The 21,488-nt window shown below is 37.2% G+C and overlaps 1 protein-coding gene across 1 annotated transcript in view; it reads right to left on the bottom strand.

Annotated features, from left to right (window-relative positions):
* Nucleotides 1–4,106: 4,106 nt before the first annotated feature.
* The window catches only part of LOC149801643 (regulator of nonsense transcripts 1-like), an 81,873-nt gene continuing 64,491 nt past the window's right edge, over nucleotides 4,107–21,488 (bottom strand). Inside the window, exons 20-24 of the mRNA XM_089955914.1 lie at nucleotides 20,908–20,980; nucleotides 14,850–15,014; nucleotides 14,422–14,543; nucleotides 8,504–8,620; nucleotides 4,107–7,314 (exon numbers count right to left, since the gene is read on the bottom strand). Of these exons, the coding sequence (XP_089812040.1) occupies nucleotides 7,195–7,314; nucleotides 8,504–8,620; nucleotides 14,422–14,543; nucleotides 14,850–15,014; nucleotides 20,908–20,980 (597 nt within the window). The 3' untranslated portion in view covers nucleotides 4,107–7,194. The remainder of the gene's footprint in view (nucleotides 7,315–8,503; nucleotides 8,621–14,421; nucleotides 14,544–14,849; nucleotides 15,015–20,907; nucleotides 20,981–21,488) is intronic.

Genomic DNA, 21,488 nt, shown 5'->3' with positions numbered 1-21,488 from the left:
TGCCATGGACTTAATTTTAACAGTTCAAATCTGCAGTCACAAGTTACCGTACATGTGGCAACTGTTTTTCTCACGTTTTATGCCCCACCTTATTTTCTTAGGTTTAAGTCTTAATGCATTTAACACTGTTTGCTGATTAAAATATTTATTCAGAATTAGTTCTTTAGGGCCACATATACTGCATGGTATATTTTGTTTTATTCCTTGTAATTTAATCATGGTAATTAAACTTTTCATATACGGTAGAGGAATGTCAGGTGTTAACTGGCAGAGTTTCTTTGGCGGAAATGGAGATGCGATTTTGTTTGCAGAGAAAATTTCAACGTGATCATTCATTTAAGCTAATTGGTGACAATTTTATTCTTTTAATTGTTTTTTTTTACTATAGTACTGTTGTAGTTGTTTAAAAAATCTGAAATTTCCTCAAATAATGTTTAATCTTCACGTTCTATTTACTGAAGAAGAAAAAAAGAAGAAAAAAACTGTTGTATGATATTAATTATTTCGTCCAGTGCCGGGTTTAGACGTGTGTGCGTGTGATTTGAATTTTTAACGTAGCTTTAACAATTTTTCAGTCATATCGCTACGATGTCAGCAGTGTGGCAGTTTAGACTGTGGATTGCATACGTTATATTTAAAAATGGTTTGGGGTTGGGTTTTTTCTTCTGACAAATGAAAATTGACAGACATAATGTAATAATCGGGACTTCGCTGCGCAAAATTGAGAGATATTACGAGATCGGGATGTAGATGAGGAAATACCCCCAAAATCGGGAGGTTTTTCTCCCGGCTTGAGAGTTGACAGGTATGAACTGTCCGGGCTTGTGGAATTTCATTCAGGACTTTAGTTTATTTCAGTCACCAGCCCGGGGCCTGTGCCTAACACATTTCTTTTAGTACTTACCAGTACAGTACATAAACTATTATATCAGACTGCAGATTCAACTTTTGAATGTGCAACCCAATGTGGTCTCCTGTCTGCCTCGCTCGCCAATGTTTATGTTTATATTCGAGGACTCGCTAGTATAGCGTCACGGTACCACGTGATCTGTCGTCTCATTAAAACTCGGAAAAACTCGGCAATTTACGGAATCGTGGTATCTTCCACGCAATATAATCACTACCCGCTTACGATATTTAATTTATAAACATTGTAGTCGAATTAAAATCTGTAGAGAATTACATACGTAAAAGGAAAATTTTGATTTCTAGTCTCCTTTAAGCATAGTTTTCACTAAATATTCAGATTTTTGTGGGTCCAATACACATGAAATTCTTGCAGTTTCTTCCTGTGGAGTGCATTATCCCCCCCCCCCCAATGTGTCCTCATTTTATATTCTGGACAGCTGTGCCCAAACTGCACAACGGCTAAAGCCGAGACTCGAGCCTCTTTGACATACTTTAAAGAAACTGCCTGTTCTACAGCGAGTGAAAGCACTAGCACTCAATTGACAAATAAACAATGCCCTTTTTTGTTATAACTAATGCCAAAAATAGGTGTGAATTTTTGTTAACAGTTCAAATGTGGTCTGAAGCTACAATACGTGACAACTATTTCCCACATTTTATATCCCACCTTATTTCCTTATTAACTCGAATGCATATAACACACTGCTTACTAAATAACATATTTATTCCTAATGAGTTTTTTTGGTAGGGGGGCACATATGCTCTGTGATATGTTGCTTAATTCCTTCTTTTAATTAATGATGGCAGTTAATGCTTATATATACATGTACATGGTACATTAATGCCAGGTGTTGACTCATGTTAAGTTTCATTGGTGGGAATGGAAATCTAGTTTGCTTGTCGAGATTAAATCTACAGCATTCATTGATCATTCTTTGGATTTAAGAAGCATATCACTACAAGCAATGCATGTAAAGTGTGGCAAAAATAAATTTCTGAACTCCTGGTTGACGCAAATGTACTTTGTGACACTAGCCATAAAGGGGGGTGGGGTGGTTAATTCCTGAATGCATGAAATCAAAGGTCGCATTATACGTCGCTTATGTTACAATGCAAAGTACGATCATAGGTTTTTAGTATTAAAATGTCATTAACTTAATTTCCTTATAAAACTACTGTTTGAAAAATAATACACATAATATGGATTTGCCTAATACCTGATGTATCTATTAAAAAAATGAGACAGAGAGACTAGATGTCAGGAAAGAGATATTTTACATTTAATAATGCATTTATTTCAGGTCACAACAGTAATACCTATGCTTTAATGGTGATGCAGGATGCAAAGACCATGGAAGTAGTGCAAAACAGTAATGTAACGACTTATTTGTAATATTATGGCTGTATTGCTTGTTGTCAATAAAGGAATAATTATCCCATCCTTTTCAATTTTCATTGCCTATTAAAAGACTTGGAAAAATATTCACCACTTGTCCTGGCAACATTTTTTGAAAATTGGCGACAAAATACTGAGGTTGGCAATTCTTCTGGCAACAACTTTTTTAAAAGCCAGGACCATCCCCGCATACCAATGTCTTTGAACTTTCTATATACACATTATTCCATCATTTTTTTGTTTCCTTCAGATGCCATCTTTTATACAGATATCTGGATCTGGAGGTTATAATCTAGATGATAAGTTAGAATTTCACAAAGTCCATCAAGCGACATCACTATTTTTGCAGTATGGTAATATGAATTTAAAGATGAGATTTTTTTACAAATAAACTGAGCTTTTTTTTCTGGGATCATACATTTTGCTTGCTAGCCTGGACAGAAGTTCTCTAAAGTTGGTGTCAGCCCAAACAAGCTTAAATGAGTCCTCACCGAGTATTGCATCAAATCAAATGCGGCTAAACATTGTACTTTTGTATCCAACAATATAAAATGTCTTGGAGAACTTGCCTATCTCTGTCATGGTTTTGCTCTATCGGATTTGGAAAAAGCTTTGGAGAATGTCTCCCACTGATTCATTTCTGCAGCTTTGAAGATCAATTCGTACAACTTGTGAAGTCAGGTGTGAATGCCATTGCTATATTATTGTCAAAGCATTTTTCTAATTTTGCTCCAACATGACACCTAACTGTATTGTCAAAAGCATTTTTCAAATGGAATTTTCCCATTGCTGTATTCACTGGTCATTTTCAATGTCATCATTGCTGGGTTCACTCACTTGCTCCTCAATATCAATGACTTGTATAATATCATAAAATGACTTTTCATGTCTTGTTACATGCTTCACCGACCGCTCCGTTGGCCTAGTGGTTAGAGTGTCTGCCTCGGATGTAGGAGGTCGTGGGTTCGATCCCTGGTCGAGTCATACCAAAGACTTGTAAGAAAATGGTACTAACAGCTGCCTTGCTTGGCGCTCAGCTTTAAGAGGCTAGTGTTAGGACTGGTCGGCCTGGTGTCAGGATAATGTGACTGGGTGGGACATCATGCTACATGTCTGTGGCATGATGCCCCAGTGCTAGACATCACTATAAACGGTCACACTGCAGAGATCATAGCGATATGACTGAAAAATTATTAAAGCTACGTTAAAAATCCAAAACACACACACACGCTTATTCTTGCATTAACATCTTTAGCAGAATCAGTTTTATTATTGTGTTCAGTATTTCATTTGGGTAGAACTAATTAGTCCAATTATTTACTGGAAATTCAAAAGTGCTCATAATATTTTTGGATATAAACAATAATTTGTACTTACAGACATGAAATTTTTGGATTATATTATTGTGATACATCAAAAGACTGTAAGCACATCATCACAATTCAGGCCATTAGCACATTACCATGTTCAAGACAACAGGCACATTAACACATTAAGTAATATAACTTTTTGGAATAATAGATTTTTTAGCCCCCACCCCCTTAATCTCAACATCCGTTCAAGCTGATATTACCTTGGGCACAGGGATATCGGGATAAATGGGTAGCACTATTACTTTAAATGGCAACAATTTTTGAAAACTGGTGACAAAATATTGAGGTTGGCAATTATTTTGGCGAAAACTCTATTAATGCCAGCGCCATCCCTGTGAAACTGGTTGAAACTGTATAATATAATGTAGACAAAAGAGTGTTCAAGACATAAAACATGTTTAAAAAAAGATAAAGAGAACAAAACAAAGTTTTTTCATGAATTCATGCTTTACTTGTATACTAAGCACAAATTTAAACGTACATATATGTATATATATCGAAGCCAACTGGATTTAGTATATCTAATTTTAATCTTTTTCTATCATCTGAATAAAATAAAACATAAAATATCAAACAGTCTGTAGACAATATGCAGGTCGAAGTAATCTATGGTGTCCAGGACAGCACTAATAGTGTTGTGAGGTAGTTCATGACAAACAAATCTGTATCATGAGTTTGCCTGACAATATAATTAGATGCAAGGTTAATAATTTACTGGGAATTTTGTCAACTATGAGCACCCTAATGCTTGTTTAGACTGGTCTGCTTGCTGATGGTGCATCTTTTCTAAACACAATGTCTAATTGTCAATCAATGAGGAAAAGAATTTATAAAACTGGAAAAGTTCAGCCTGACTTCAAATTAATTTGTGCATTTGTGTACCATGTTCAAAATTCTAAACAGAGCAGGCCATTTAATAATAAATGACTGCCTCCCACATTATTAAGCATTTTAGACTAAGTCTTTGGGACAATACATACTGTACATTATTGCTTATAAGTCAAGTCAAACTGCAAACAACAAAGATCCTGATAGGCCATAGCATAATGTACCTGAAGATCAGAATCTATCTTGTTCTACTGATTACTCGCAACAAACTGCATAAATACAGATCTGCTGGTGTATTATGTAATGGCAGATATGGGTCTGTGCGAGTTTGCAGTTGGACTCGTCTTATAAACGGGCATATATTGTAGTCTTTTTATGTCAAAAGAGCTGATTTCTTTACATATTCTATTTAAGCAATATCCTTTCCCTATAATCCACAAAAGTTTCTCTCCCAAAGGAATATGTTAAATACATGCATTTTATGCAGACTGACTTCTTTTATGCTATGAACTAAGACGTACCAATTAATTCCTATAATCATGGCTCATCTTCTGACATCATACTCATATAAATAAAATTCAAATGGATGTAAAACAAACAAAGAGCATATATTGCACGGACAACATGCCAATGCAACTGGCTTGAAATGAGCAGCAACATCAGGTCCAAACTAGAGGCAAACATGGGCCTGTGATTGACGACCTGACAAGATCTGCCCAAAACTGCACAATGGTCAATGCACAAAAGACACAAGGTCATAACTTATGCTTACTTGTCCTTAGCTTGTTGAGCCAACATGTGAGCTTATGCATCTGGTTGACATCTGACTAATAACCAACTTGTGGACCTGAGATCATACATCTGGTTGACATCTGACTAATAACCAACACATGGCCCAAGTGTGCACAAGGTTATGAATTTGGCTGACATCTGACTACCAGCCCAGCATATGGGCAACATGTGCGTGATTATGCATTTGGCTGACACGATTAACAGCCAAATGCAGGAGCAGTTTGAAAAGAAATGAAAGCCGGCAAAATGCTTTCTATTGAAATTTCTTCCAGTGCTATTAGATGCACATATTACAAAAACTGTTTCAAGTTTTTTTTCACTATTTTCAGCATCTTCATTTTTTTTCCATGACACACAAGCATCTGTTCAATCCACACAAAGATGATTTCAGTCAAATTCTGTAAAGTGGTTTCTAAGATGAACTTTGGACAGGTTTTACTTTCTATCTTTGGTCACAAGAAGCCATAATAGATGGCAGATCAGCAATATTTGTCCTTCAGGCCTGGTCATTTCTGTCAATTTGGCCAATATCTGATTACCGTTCATCTTTCTTTTGTTAGAGAAGAGTGGTTTGGATCAGTGTTTTGCTGCATAGCAACATATGGAGGTTATTTAGTGCCAAGGTATTTGGACTAAAGTGATTTGCCCTGGAACATACCATAGAAGAGCCATCTCGAGCTGATCCAATGGTAGGATTCAAACCCATATAATTTCAGTCACTAAGACATTTAAAGGATTTTCCATTTTAGTAATGGTGGCTGTAGTTGATGGCAAATCAGTTATCGTTTGTACAAATTTATTATAGGAATTCTCATACGTGGTTTTTTAAGAAGTCATCTAGATTTTTCTAACATAAGCCACAGCAGGCGTATTTGAAGGTGAATCAACAACACATGTATAAATTTGAAAACGATTCATGTAAGGATTCTGTCAGCTGACTTTGGTCCAACCTGGTTCGATGGAGTTCATTGTTGAAGTTAATTACTAACAGATGTTAAATGTATGCAGGACGTTACAACTAGCCCACTCAATCTTACGGACTTTCAAGTGAACTAAAATTTGCGATTCTTCCAGAGCTTTTTTTCTGATCTTGTTCCTATATATAAACATCGGTATTAAACTTAAAATAACTAATGGTAAACTTGCCTACATCAGCATTATAGATACAAACATTTGTTATAGTTATTTTCTTACTTCTTGCCAAGCATTTATGTGCCGTCTCAACTGAAGACCAGTGCAATATGTAAAGAAGACATCAGTTTCCAAAAAAGCAGTTAATGAAACAAAAAAACAAAATACCCACAAAACGAGAAAAAAGTTCCCAGTGGCTAACTATTCATGAAAAACATTGATAAAACCAAAATCTAGCAAATACACAATTAGATTATATTTTTAATTACTGATGTGAACTAGTGTGTGCGCTTGCCTGATTGTATAAAAAAGGTTGTTACAGCAGGTCAGGCTGGTCATCACTAGAAATTCAAAACAACAAAATCAAGGTATTTTACAATCAAGTTCCCAAGATCTATAAGATCAGCTGTATCTGACAACATGGACAACTTGTCAATCCACACTGTGCAGTGTCATGGTGTGTCCTCAGTTCCACTAGTACCACAATGCAGCCGCGCATGCCTCACTCTTGCATGCATCCTCATGCCTCCTACCCCATTTGGTACCCACGTGGCCACGGGATGAACCCAGCTTAGCTCTCTTTGGTGGGTGGGTGGGTGAGAGGTGGCTGGTTCTGTGTGGTGCCTGTGGTGTGCTGGCTGTTAATGGACCCTCAGACACTGCCCTCTGTAAACCATCACTGCTGATCTTTTACCCTTGATGGTGAAAATTCACTTCCAAACAAGTAAAGATTCTTCATTCTCCCCCTGGCTACAAGTAGCAGTCCTAATTGAAGGGACCTTGGGAAAGCTGAGATGGATAAAACATCCTGTCCCCTTGATAGGTGGAATCCTGGGACAGCATACCATCAGCCTGTGACTTGAAGTCATCCACCAAGAAACTGTCCTGAAAAAGAGATAAGAAACCTGTCCTTGGAAATTATGTTCAAAATGATCATATCTGAATTCAAAATTTCATTAAATGCACAGTATTTAAGCAGATTACTGTGATTCGATTCAGTCAATACTATTGCAGGTCAAAGCAAGTGCAAAGCTGGGGTTTAATGTTTACTTAATTTGTGAAACTCAGCCAGATTGGGAAAATTGTACTATCTAAAAAAAGAGACAGTGTTGGGATTTTTTCTTTTTTATTATTGATTAGGTTTCAGGGTGAGGATGTGCAGGTATGGCTTGGAAATGTTATAACAAATAAAAGAATATCTAATTGATATATTACATGGTCAATTGTTGGGGAAATTAGATGATAAATGTTAATAATTTATTCATACTCGGAATAAAAACTTCAAGGTTTTACACCATGATAAAAGATGACATAACAAAAGAGTTACGACTATTAATGTAAATATCCATTGCATTGCTATTTACATGTATATTCTTGTGACTATTCCTTTTTTAATTACATCATTATCTTTTTGTTACTTAATCTTATTCATTTTATTTAATTGTTAAAAGAAAAATACTACAACTGTAGTAGCCATTATCAATTCAGGGTATTTTCTGTGATTTTCTTCCGTTTCAAACTGTTCTGAAATAAAATAGTTTCTTACCCTGCAAATTCATTTGTTTCCTGAGCAGTTGTGCATTCAATGGCAGCAATGTTAAAACCTCTCATTTGTTTCCTGATACCTTGATAAATGTATAGTAGTCTCAAATGCTATTCAAATCTGAATATTCTTTCCAAGACTACAAGACTACATTTCAGGAGTGTTGGATACACTAACCCCCTTTTTACCATTTATCATGGTTGAATATTTGGGAATTCATTTTTTTTCTTCAATCAAATAACATTCTTTTCAGCACATATGGCAGTTTTAAAACATGCTTTGTATGACTTGGTAGGCATTTTTGATTCAGTTTTATTGTTCTCCTGACAATTCACTTTCAAAATATACAGAGCTTTCATAATTAATTTTCTACCTACCACTGAACTTCTAACCTCACTGCACCAAACCACACACACACACACATACATATACATATATATATATATATATATATATATATATATATACACACACACATACATACATACATACACACACACACACACACACACACGACAGTGTGAGACTCACTTGGGACAGCTCTGGCTGAGATAAGCCTGATAGTCCTGGTTGGCTCATCTGGAAAGGCTGACTCATAGATAGTCCACCCTGTGTTAGAGGTCCCTGGGAGAAGGGCTGAGAGATGTCCTGAAATTGAATATATATTTTTAATCAAATAATTGGTATATTTATTATTTTTGTAGCATTACAAGTAAAATATATGCCGACAATTGGCATAACACAGCAACATTATCTGTATGTGCAGTTTTTAGATAACATTTCCATATGATGGTGTCTTACCTGCTTCAAACATTCTGTAAACACTAAACTAAGCCAAATCCAAAACTGTATCTGTGTGACCTACTTTTGCTAGGAATGGGTAGTATTCCTAAGGATGAATGTATCCATCAAGTTACATGTTGGTAAATGCTGAAGTCTACACCAACAATTCAAAAAACATTCTCCTGCCCATGCATCTTTGTTGAAACAATAAAATGAACCTAAAACTCTTTGCAATTAAAATTATTTTTAATTTTTAATAATACAATATTCTGTTCATTGTCAGCAGCTTATGGCATATGTTGTAAGATTAATTTAAAAAATCAAATTGTCACAATGTGGCCAGAAGATACAAGCTTCAAAGCATGTTGGAGAAAGTATATGTAAAATATTTAAGTTGATCTTCCATTGAGTTAACTCAAAATTAGTCAGTTTCAATCCATTCAAAGTTTGTTTAAGGAAACTACTCTAAAACAGAAGCTATTCTGCAAAACCCAATTTTCTTTGAATCAAAGTGACGGAGTCTCAGATTTGGCCAATGTGGGTATGTTATTGTTGTTGTTGTTGCAGGGTTTAATGCCATTTTTCAGCACAAGATAGGTTATACATGGTGGCCAGTATTAATGGTGGAGGAAGAACCCGAGAAAACCACGGAAAGAACCACCGACCCACGAGAAGCTACCGGCAAGCTTTCTCACATATCCACCTTGGCCGAGCCTGAGACTCGAACCCAGGCAGAGGTGAGACGGCAGTGATCCGTGATGGAGAGCACTTTAGACCACTCTGCCACTTGGGGCCCCCCAATATGGGTATATGAGAAAGCTTGCCAGTAGCTTCTTGTGGGTCGGTGGTTCTTTCCAGGGTTTTCCCTGGTTCTTCCTCCACCAAAAATACTGGCCGCCATATATAGCCTATTGTGTGCTGAAAAATGGCATTAAAACCTATAACAACAACAACCACCTTACATGACAGAAAATCTGGTCAAGGTCTGTCTCAAACTAAAGTTAATATGCAAACATATTTTTTTAATTTTTGGGCAGGATGAGGAGGGGAGAAACAAATTTATTGTGTGATACTTGTTATTACTGCATTGCTTTCCTTCCCTGAGACTCCCTGTCCACAGTATATGCCAAATATTCACTTCTCCAATTAGTCCTGGTGGGTCTGAATGTGAAAGAACACGATCCCAATCTGACCCCTTAGTCACTGCCAACATATGGAACATCTTCCTCTTTTGATTTGGACCAAGACTACAGGAAAACAGATCTGGGTGGGAGGAGAGAATCTTTACAATTGTAGGAGGTATGTATTAAATAATAACAATTAGTTTTACACACACTCATACACACACACACACTGCATTTAATGACAGTACCACATTGCCTGTTACACTGCTGAATGTACCAGCACTTAACAAAAAAAAAAATGCCTGTTACACTGCTGAATGTACCAGCACTTAAAATAAAGGTATGACTGTTCACTACTGTAGGATGGTAAAAGGTTGGGTCACACGCTGTGCTGTTACTATAGGATCCAAACAAGAAATGCCTTCACTCTGGTGTACCAAAGATTGAAGGTAAAAGGAAGGGAAGAGGTAATTAGACCACCAGAAGTAGACTCTTGTGACATCATCTAAACAGGTGTAGCAATAGTCCTCACTTCATGGGCTTTATTTCTCAGGGAATAAAGATCCCTGGAAATAGTGGTTGCTGAAATATCTGAGGAACCCTTGAGAGGTTGAATGGAACAATTCCAACCCTTTCAAAGCAACAACAAAGACCTCAAAGAACTAACTGGGTGAAGAAGCATATCTTGATCATCCCCAGCACAGATACAACTGAGACTAAACAGGAAGTGGACCTAACAAAGGCAGCAGATTTTTACCCAGAATCCAAGGCTGTGAAAAAAGTGAAAGTCATTCATAGTTAGTGTTGTACTGGAAATAATCCTTTACAATGACAAGGCATGAAGTTCACTCCTTCCTTCTGAGGCAAAGCAAAGAAGGAAAATATCCTTAAGGGTATGCTTCTTGATGAACATGTGAAAGATTCCATCTAGGCAAAATCTGAAGCTCAAAATGCCTTATACGATTAGAAAGACAAGGGTCCGACTCAGTGATGGAACCCTTAAAGAACTTGCGTGTTAGAAACAGCTTTCATAAAGCCCTTAATAATGTACACTGAACAAAATATTTCCTCAAAAAAAAGAGGAAAGAATGCAACTGGAACATCAAGGATCAACACGTTTCCTACTGGACCAATTACAGAAAATTCTTCACTTTGCATCATAAACCTTGGAAGCAGATTGCCTCCTAGCCTGGACAATACAGTTGGCAACCTTGCTGGAAAATTGGTAATGGCATATTGATTGCTTGAGATGAACCAAGCATGAAGGTGAAGAACCTGCAGCTCCTCAGAGGCAATTTCCTTGGCTCATCTAAGCTGCTGAATCATGACCACTGGGGACATATGGGGATATCATAATGAACCTGTACAGATCATGACTTCTGCAATATACCTGCAGAATTAGTCTGTAAGGCAGGAAGGCACATGCATAGATCCCACTTTAGGCTGAAAGCATCCACAGTCACAGCCCTCTATTCTGGTACTTGACAGACATAAAGAAAAATGACTCTGCTACTGAATGATGTAGAGGCCATTCCACGAGGACCACACACCCATCTAGACAGACTGTCCACCAGGATATTCCATTTTCCTAGAAAATGATGGAGTGGGGAGTTGTTTCCTTCCAGGCTGCCCATTGAAGAGGTTCCAGATGTCCATGCAAAGAGAGAGTATGTGTACTTCCCTGATACCAAAGGTTCCCCACCCAGACCACAATTCCCAAAGAACCACTCCCTATGACTCCAGGTGTGCACATACATGTGTGCATGTGTGAGTATAGACTCTGTACTCTGATATGGCAGGAGAATCTGAGCTGATAGTGCATTGTTTTGCAGTCTCCAATTTGCAAGAAGCAGGAACTAGTGCAAGAAAAGTCTCTCTAGAAGAACTAAGTCTGCAGCAAAGTTTTTGAGTTCCCAGGAGAGGTAAAGCTGTGCCAACATATATGAAGTCTTTAGAAGGGATGAGATCTGATTCCTCTAGGTTTGTGGTAAGACAGAGACAAGACCCCAGTGATCAAAAGAATAACAGGTTCTTAAGAAAAGAATCTTAGGAGGACATTATACAGTCCTCAAAATTCTGAATGACAGGCTGCTTGTACCCCCCTACCCCATCACCCTGGTAAAAGCTCTGTAGGTCAAATGAAAGAACTCCAAATTGAAATACCTTCAGATCAAGGCAAAACTGGAGTCATCTGCTGTGTGATGGGAAGATGGGGATGGGAAGGTACATATCTTGAAGATCAAAGAAGACCACCTAGTCACATGACCATGTAGCACTCCTGACCAAGGCAGCAGTTATCTTAAAAGTATTCTTGTGAAATCTGTTTAAGGTGGAAATGTTGATTATGGGCTAAAACTGTCTGCCTTTTTTCAACACTGGAACCCAGGAGTTTGGTTGTTTTTCACCCTGTCAATTGCGTCCTTCTGCAGAGGGGTGTGCATCTCATCCCTGGACTGATGAAAGAATATGGGGGGACGTAATAGGGAAGTATTTTCGGAAACAAAGCCAGTATCAATCCTTTGAAAATGGAATCGAGCCACAAACCATTGGAATGCCCAACCAAATCCCTGAAAAAGAGGACCTAGACAAGTGCCTACTGGGATGCTGGAAAGAGGAAGACACTACAGGAAAGAGTGCACCTCTCTAGGGGCTGGCTTACTGCCTCCTTGGGGAAGGAAAGAGTCTAAAGACCTTCTCTCTTTTCCTCTCCAACCACCTCACCTAGTGAATGATAGCGGCAAGGGAGCTTTGAATGGAGACTGTGGAGGTTATGTCTGCATGAAGAACATGGAAGACGGTCCTTCTAGATTTTGATGGACCGAGAATAGCCACTAAGGACATATATTGGTTGTCCCTCAAATTCCGTGATGCTATGGAGGGGGATAAGATCAAAAAACATCTCTGCTTCAAGCAGCGAAGCCTTTAAAAGGGTCTTGCTGAGGTTAGACATCTCCAAGACGGTTTCCATGAAGAGGTGAAGAAACGTTCCACAAGTGTGCCACTGACATGGAGAGTGCACAATGTGAGATTAAGTTGGAACTTAAGGAATGAGTGGATAGCCTAACTGATCCCCATTCCTATCCCATATTAAACATGACTTCCTATTCCCAAAAGGACTGATTGGTAATATGGGAATTAGTTTCATGTTCCCCTGGTCTGATATCCTACCCGGCAAAAAAAATCTGACAAATAATCTGACTCAGATCAATCAGAGCAAATTCCCTGCTCTTCCATCTCAAGAAAGTGCAATTTACTCATGTCTTCCACTGGGACAAACCTTGTGACGGTACTAACCTGGATGCATGACTCTCTAACAGTTATCCCTCCTTTAGGAGTAAAGGATTTATTCCTCCCTGTCACTTAGGGGTCCTTTTTTCTCCTTTTGAATATTCTGCATCTTTGCAAAATTCCACAACTGGTCTATCCTGAGACAACAAATCAGACATCTGTCTATTCATGCAAAGCCAGTGCACACTATGCTAGTTGAGTGCGTGGTCCAGAGAGTATTCCTCCAGATGCCTTACTCACACACCTTCAACACATCAACACTGAAAGTGAGAAAATCACACAAAACCAAACATTTGGAAACCCAAACAGGGTAGGCAATATTTTCCCTGGCACTACAACTATGACGTGCATTACAATTACATGAAGCACTATTTGTAAAGCATGGTGCATAAAACCCTTCAAAACTGACACTCAGGGAAAAAAGGAATGAGGAGATAAACACTCATTGATACAAAAAGATATGTGAATAGCAAATAAGCATTTAAAGATAAAGGTGGATTTTGATGAGCTGTATGGCACACATTTACTATGCACCTAATCCAAGGAAAACGGGAAGAATTCCACAAGTTGACAATTACAAAGGAGTCAGACTGGGATAATGTTCTTTTCAATTCTGACCAATACTAACTGGAGGAGGGAAAATTCAGCCTGGACAGGGGTCTAGAGTCCCAGAAAAAGAAAACATTGCAATAGTAATAGGCATTGTATTACTACTATTAAAACTATTTTCTCAAAGTGAGCATGTATTTTGATCTTTCGTCCCCCAAATCCATAGGCTTTCTCTCATAGTGCTAGCAATCCAAACAATCTGATAAAAGTTCAAGAACAAAAATATTTGTGCAGAAACCCATTTTTTCACTTATCAGCCACAGTAACCTTGATCCTTTAGACCCCAATTTTTATCAACAGGTTTCTTTCTTATTCCAAGTGCAGGCCATCCACAAAGTTTGGTCCAGGTTTGTGACAGACAACTAATGTTGAGTGGAAACTATTTTTTTTCTTCTCTCAGTCAGTGACCTGTATCTTTGACCTTTTCATACTAAAATTTACAGGTTTCTTTCTTACCCGAAATGCATGCTATTTACAATGTCTGGAAATGGTAGATGGCAGAGAACTCAAGTTATTGTGTGGAAATGAAACTCAGAAGCAAATTGACTAGCATATGGATATAATCTTGTACATCATAACTCCATACTGAAAGTGAATAAAGATAGTAAGAGAGAACCATATTGTTTTTTACAACACTATGCTAACCTGGCTTGCTTGACTCTGACTAGTGTTATTCTGGCTCATCAGTAAAGTCTGCTGATTCTGCATGTTGCTGTATCGTGGTGGCTTCTGACGGCGACCACGGTTACGAGGACCTCCCTTGTTACCTGCAACATAGTGATTTATTCAAGTTTCATACTGCACTTCATTACATATATCAAACTGAAATCTCAGAGCCCAAAAGATTTAGCTCCTAAGTCTTGGTCCTTCCAAGGATGAAAATAGCAAAGTCCACTGTATGGTATAACCCACATTAATTCTGACAACATTACACTGCTCCTATCCATCTCCTTAAACTCGATTGATAACCTACACTTATCTCTTAATGATGTACAAGTTTCATGATTATAAATGTCTGGTAATTGCTTCATTTTTCCAACAGAGCCTAAATATGATTAGGAATCTTTACTAACCTGCCATGGGCATAGGTGGCTGTGCCTGGAAGGGCTGTTGCATGGGATTGATGAACATGTTGACAGGGACAGGCAGACTGAGAGCTGGGCCAGTATATGCCCTCTCTGGTCCAATGAAACCCAGCTGGTCATGGGTACGCACTATTGGCTCACGATAACCAACAGCTGAAATACAACACAAGATGACTATATGTATTGAGCTCATAATTCAACTGAAATGAGTCAGTAAGTTCTCTTAAAGCACTCGGACAACATTACACATTATTTTGAATTACAAACTTCTGCTATGTACAGTATGTGCATGAGAAATATGGTACCATGTTGCAACTTGTATCGTGGAAAAATATGCCCCACCTATTAGGAATCTTTACATTTGCTGCCTGTGAGCATTTGGGATTCAAAACTTCAACCTAACTAGATTCATATTTGTAACACAGGTATATTTCCAATGCAGACAAAAAATGTCTGTCTAAAAAATTAAAACTATAAGAATCTGAACAGTTGCTATAATGGCATAAAAAATCTAATCAGATTTTTATATTTATGCTTAAAACATGCATCCAAAATTTCATCTTGTTTCATGATATACGTATGGCAGCAAAGCAATATGTGCTGCTCTGCTATGCAGTATACACAGATACACTGTCTACATTCTTGTAACAGATACTGTTTTATCAGAAATTTTTGTGGGGTATAAATTTTTGTGGTTTCTGTTTTTGCTCTGAACCACAAATTTAAAGACCTAACGAAGAATTAGCCACTACATTAACAGAACTACTAGTGTTCGATAAATCAAAATGAATACTTTAATCTGGTAATACAATTTAGGCTATTACATGTGTTTTATTTTAACTGTTTGAAAAAATAATTCTAAAGCATCAAATATGCACCTTTATCAATACTATTTCCACTCAGTGCCTTAAATCAATGTGAGAAAAGAATATAGAGAAAACAATGCATAAAGTATTCAACCACTAGTAATACTGAAAATGAAAGAAAGCATTATGAAAGATACTAGTATCTGAAAATTTAATTAAATACTTATTAAAATTTATCCATTATTTGAATACACTGTTGAAAAATTTAAGTCCTCCTGAAAGCACATTTAATTTTATCCGTGCATTTTCAATCCAAAAGAACAAGCCTAAAATATATTAGCACTGCTTGAAGCACTGTTATAATACTACGTATACATGCGAATTACGGCAGACTATTAAAGCTCATACTTCCAATGATTTTCTGACAAAGCCACATTATCAACTTTGTATCAATCGAGTCTTATGATACAGATGAATGCTAGTCAGGTAAATAATCCCCAAATTGCAGAATTTAATCAGTCCTGCTTTCCCAAAACCACTGATAATTAAGTCCAATCTTTCACTCATTGTCATGTGTGTGATTTGTCTTCAGTGATGAGGTTGAGATGTTCACTAATACAGCACAATGATCACCAGTAACAATCTTACTTTTCCATAATAGCCCCTATAACCTGTTTAGCATACCAGTTGAGGAAATGTGTTTTATTCCTTTTTTGTATTGTCAAGTAGTTTAAGTTGGTCTGTAATGATGAATTCTTATACAAAGATGTTATCCCACTGTCTTTCAATATAGTTAACACTTAACACTCTGGTGGCATTAGCTTCCTTTGTTCTTCAGTTCTCAGACTAAACACTGTCGATTATTGATCTCAACAGATCTTTTATTTGTACTCATAGTGGTGGTAGTATTATTTTAACAATGTTAGCTGCATCAGCTTCCAATGACATTCACTCTGACAAAAATATGGTGTAAGTAATGAAGATGTCAGGTCTTGGTATCTGTTCTCATTCAAGTCAGCGCTGTTTGAGTCTGCAATGTTTTATTCTTTTCACATTCTTCACACATGATATTGGTCTTCCATAGAAAAAGCTGAAATTTTTTTAAGTGGGGTTTGTGGGTCCTCCCTCAGTGGAGTCTCAAGGGGCAGTGCCTCTGATCTGGGGGGTCCAAAAATGCATTTTACAATCATAAGAGACTGCTCCTGGTGCAACTTGTGTTCATAATATAAAATGAAATAATCATTTGAAAAACTAATAAACTTACCAAAAATGTTCAACCTGACTTGAATAATTTCACAATATTTATTGTCACATGAATTTGTTCTCCATTACTATTGATGCATAGCTGCCAACCTTCCAGACTCACAATTAGTGAAAATAGGGATAAAAAGTCGTGAATTTGGACATGAATTAGTGAAAAATACCATGACAATAACTCCATCCACTCTGACCGTCAGTACTACACTATATCAAGATCGCAATATAAAACTAAAACACTATATATATGCAGAAATATATCTGCATTTCTATTTATTACGGTATTCATAAACTTCACTTGTTCTTGTGGTTATTTATCAAGACAGGATACTGTGGCAGACTTGAACTTCCTCAACTGCTTGATCGTAAATTTGTTTTCTAAACAGTTCAGACTTCTTGCCTGCTGGTTGATCTTGGTGACTAAAATTGCTGACAAATTTTATGCAGCTAAGGAGGCCCTAAAGTCTGTCTTATTTTTCCTCACTAGAGAAAATACTCTTTCGCTGTCACTGTTGCTGTGAGGAATGCACATGAGCTGCAGCACTTTTGGTTCTTCCACAGGAAAATTTGGAAGCGATTTTTGTCGGAACAAATGTTTAGCCTGGTCTCCAGCTGATAAAGGTAGATTGTGTTCAACAAGAAAACTCACAAATAATGCTTCAGCGTTGGTAGCTTGCAGGTCTTCCGCCAATGGCTTAAAATATTCCAGAGCTGAAATCTGCGAATTCTTAATTTTCCCAACTTCAACATATTTGTTGAAACCAATGTGCTTCCTCACATTGTCTCTGCCACCATGCCCAATACTACAATTTGTGTGCAAAAAGCATGATGTATATCAAAGTTTAATGGCAGAATGCACAGCCAATTTTTGATATATTCCAAATTAAACTTTACTTTTTGAGCAATATATTTCTTTTTCTGTGGTGGTGAAGACATTTTCAAGATCTTACACGCGATGCTGAACAGTAACTCAAATCAGTGTTGGTGACACATGCATGGATAAATATTCCGGTTAGGCACCAGTTTCTCTTAAAAGCATTTTTAAACTTCTCTTATACATATTGATTAAAATAGGCTAAAATGCTTGCTACCGGGCCAACTGTACTAATTGGCTGTAGTTCTACTAATATTGCGACCAGCAGTACCGGACCGTTTCGGCAACTGTGAATATCACAACTACTGCTTAATGGGAAATCAGTTATTTTATTAAAGATTTAAAATAATTGAGAATTGGAGAATTCGTGAATTTTGTGCTTGCGGCATGAATACGTAAATCGCTGAAAAAGTCGTGAAATTCACGCCAGATTTGTGAGGGTTGGCAGCTATGTTGATGCTGAAATTATTTCATGTGCATGTCAGTGTTCACATCGTAATTAAGTCACAAAATTTCTCAGTTTTTGCAGCAAACACGTTATACTTGTCTCTTTTCATAACAAATCCATAAAATAAACACCCAAGTAAATCAACTATATACAAATAATCCAATACACTCTTTTTCTCCACTAGACACAACATGCTGATAAGCCAATCAAGCTCTTTTTGTGGCTTTGGCAAAGATTTCTTTAGCCTTCCATTTTAGCTCAATGTGCAATCATTTCTTTTCCTTCTCAACGAGAGCCTTTTTCCTTTCAAGCTGGTGTTTGTATTGATGACATGCAGTACACATTCTGACAGAGGGCTACATCTGTTCTCTCATGCAAGAAATCTTTCTTCTTATAGTAACTAATCGCACTTTTTCCAGATGCCTTCTGAGCTGCAATTTTTTTGTATGCAGCTTCTTTTGTAGGTGCTGTTCCAAACTCTTCCAACCGCGATTACCATAATTCTTTCTTGCAGAGGTCACAAAATGCCAGTCCTCTAGCATTCAGTTTTATAAACTGACCAACTAAATTTCCCTCAACTTTTCGCTCCAGCCATTCCCATTTCCATACATTTTTTAAATCTTTATCTAAACATTTCGTGTCATGGTCTCTCTCAACAACTCAGGACACCATGTTTTGCAAGCATGCTGCTACTTTCCATTGCCATCAGTTTCCATTACATGAAGATTCATTGGATGAATTTAAACTTTTGACCAATCAGAAAAGTCTTTATGAGACTCTTGTGCTAATATATGGAATGAATACTTTACAAGGGTTGTTGCGAAATGGGAGCGGACAGACCATTGTTTTAAAAAAATGGATTGGAGATGATATTAAAAAGACTATATCAGGAAAAATCTGATTCAAGTCAGGAGAAAAGCAGAATTGCGCTTTAAAATGGAGAAAAATCATGTCTGATTCTTTTTTTTGATATTTGTATAGGTTAAACCATGAAATGAAATACCTATTAATATGCTAACTATGACTTTACATACCAACAATAATGTCTTTTTTCTTTTTTACAAAACCACAAAAATTTTGTTTCATAAAAAAAATGATAATACAGTATCATCTTTGAAAGCAGATTTCTATTCTCTGCATGTACTGTTCCTTTTATGTAAGTGGGACACTCTCCCACATATTACACTACAACGAGTGAAAACAAAAGATAAACTAAAAGACAAAGAATAATGAAGTAGGCCTATGAAAATATTTCTAATAAAAATTACTTATCCACTTAAAATCTGACACCGCTTCGGTGGCCTTGTGGTTATAGTGTCCACCTCTGAAGCGGGAGGTCAAGGGTTTGATCCCCAGCCGAGTCATACCAAAGACTTACAAAAATAGTACTAACAGCTTCTTTGCTAGGCGCTCAGCATTAAGAGGTTAGTGTTGGACTGGTTGGCCTGGTGTCAGGATAATGTGACTGTGTGGGACATCATGCTACATGTCTGCAGCACGATGCCCCAGTGCTAGACATCACTATAAACTGCCACACTGCAGACACTGTAGCGATATGACTGAAAAATTGTTAAAGCTATGTTGTTGTTGTTGTTGTTGTGGGGTTTAACGCCATTTTTCAGCACACGATAGGCCATATATGGCGGCCAGTATTAATGGTGGAGGAAGAACCCGGGAAAACCCAGGAAAGAACCACCGACCCACGAGAAGCTACTGGCATGCTTTCTCACATATCTACATTGGCTGAATCTGGTTAAAGCTATGTTAAAAATCCTAATCATTTACTCAATCGCTCACTTAAAATCTGACAAGAATCATTCAAATAAAAATTTTCTTATGCACTTTTAATACATTATCTCACATTAACATTGTACAATTGCCAATATTCATGATAAATGACTGCATTTGCTACAATTTGCTCAGTAGTGGATTAAACAGAAGGAACTGGTGGGAAATGAGAGTTAGAAGATGGGCTTTCAAAAACCATGACCCCTCTATATCATGTGGATGGAATACTTGAAATTGACCTCCTTCAAAGTCTTGTTAATGCAAGTAATATCACATGCATAGATAAGAAGTTGATCAAATTGGGTCGTAACTGTTGAACATGGAGAATATGAGGCAAAATCCTTAGATGGTACACCTATGTCATTGACACATCAAATCACATCAGAACATGCTGAATGGTTCTTGTGCTGTGTTGATTGCAATCAACATTCCAAGCTTGTGAATTCAAGAATTTGGCTGACAAGGGTCACAAATCCAAAATATAGTTGACGAAACTAAACCCACAAATAGCACCAATTATATATAGGAGACAACGTTCAAACCAAATTGCATCAGAATACAAAACTATGCTGTTTACAAAGATCTGCTGTAATGAAAATTTAATTCTGATGGTAAAAGAGTAATAACTCAATCAAAATCTGGCCTGAAAAGACAAACTTTAAACAGCACATCTACATGTACACATTTCACCTACCAGATGGCATACAATTACGTGCAATGTTTTCTATACAATGGTAGTTACAAATGCCAACGAATGGACAGATCATCAGATAAAAAGGGTGATTACGGGACTCCTGCACCTTGATGCTGGGCCCTGAATGAATGAGATGTCAGTCTAATTTACAGAAAAACAGATGGCATAAAGAAACTTACATCTGTCATACATACTGCCTGGGATCAGCACTTCTCTTGCATCAAACATGGTGTTACTCATGAAGCGTCCACCCTGTAATAATTATTGTCATAATTAGACACGTTCATAAATATGAAATATGCTTATGTAACTTGATAATAAGTTGTACATTTGTGATTGTATTTAAATGAACCAAAAGAGGTAAAGCAAGGGACTCCAAACTTACAGATTATTAGCAATAATTTATTCCATTGGCAAATTGTACTTCTATCTCCATGCAGTTATATGATACATTTGCTCAACCTTCCCCAGGAAACATGGTTTGTTAAGTGACACTCAGAATCCAATCGCAACAATTGACCATTTCACTAAGCAGGCTTTTGTATTATTATAATGTTGGCAGATCTTACCTGCTTACAAACAGGGCCTTCCATTAGATTTCAAGTTGATGGGTGAGTTACCAAAGTAGGAGGTGGGTGAACCGCCACTAATGGGGATAAAGGTTTTTTATAAAAATATCAGTGTAAAGTGAAAGTAGCCAGGTAAATCACCTGGCTCCCCCCCGATAAGGAAAGCCCTGACAAAGTTCCCACATTGCATA

This window comes from Sinohyriopsis cumingii, chromosome 4 (assembly GCF_028554795.1).
Source record: "Sinohyriopsis cumingii isolate HCF-2022 chromosome 4, ASM2855479v2, whole genome shotgun sequence".
NCBI lineage: Eukaryota > Metazoa > Mollusca > Bivalvia > Unionida > Unionidae > Sinohyriopsis > Sinohyriopsis cumingii.
This window is presented reverse-complemented; position numbering and strand designations above follow the sequence as displayed.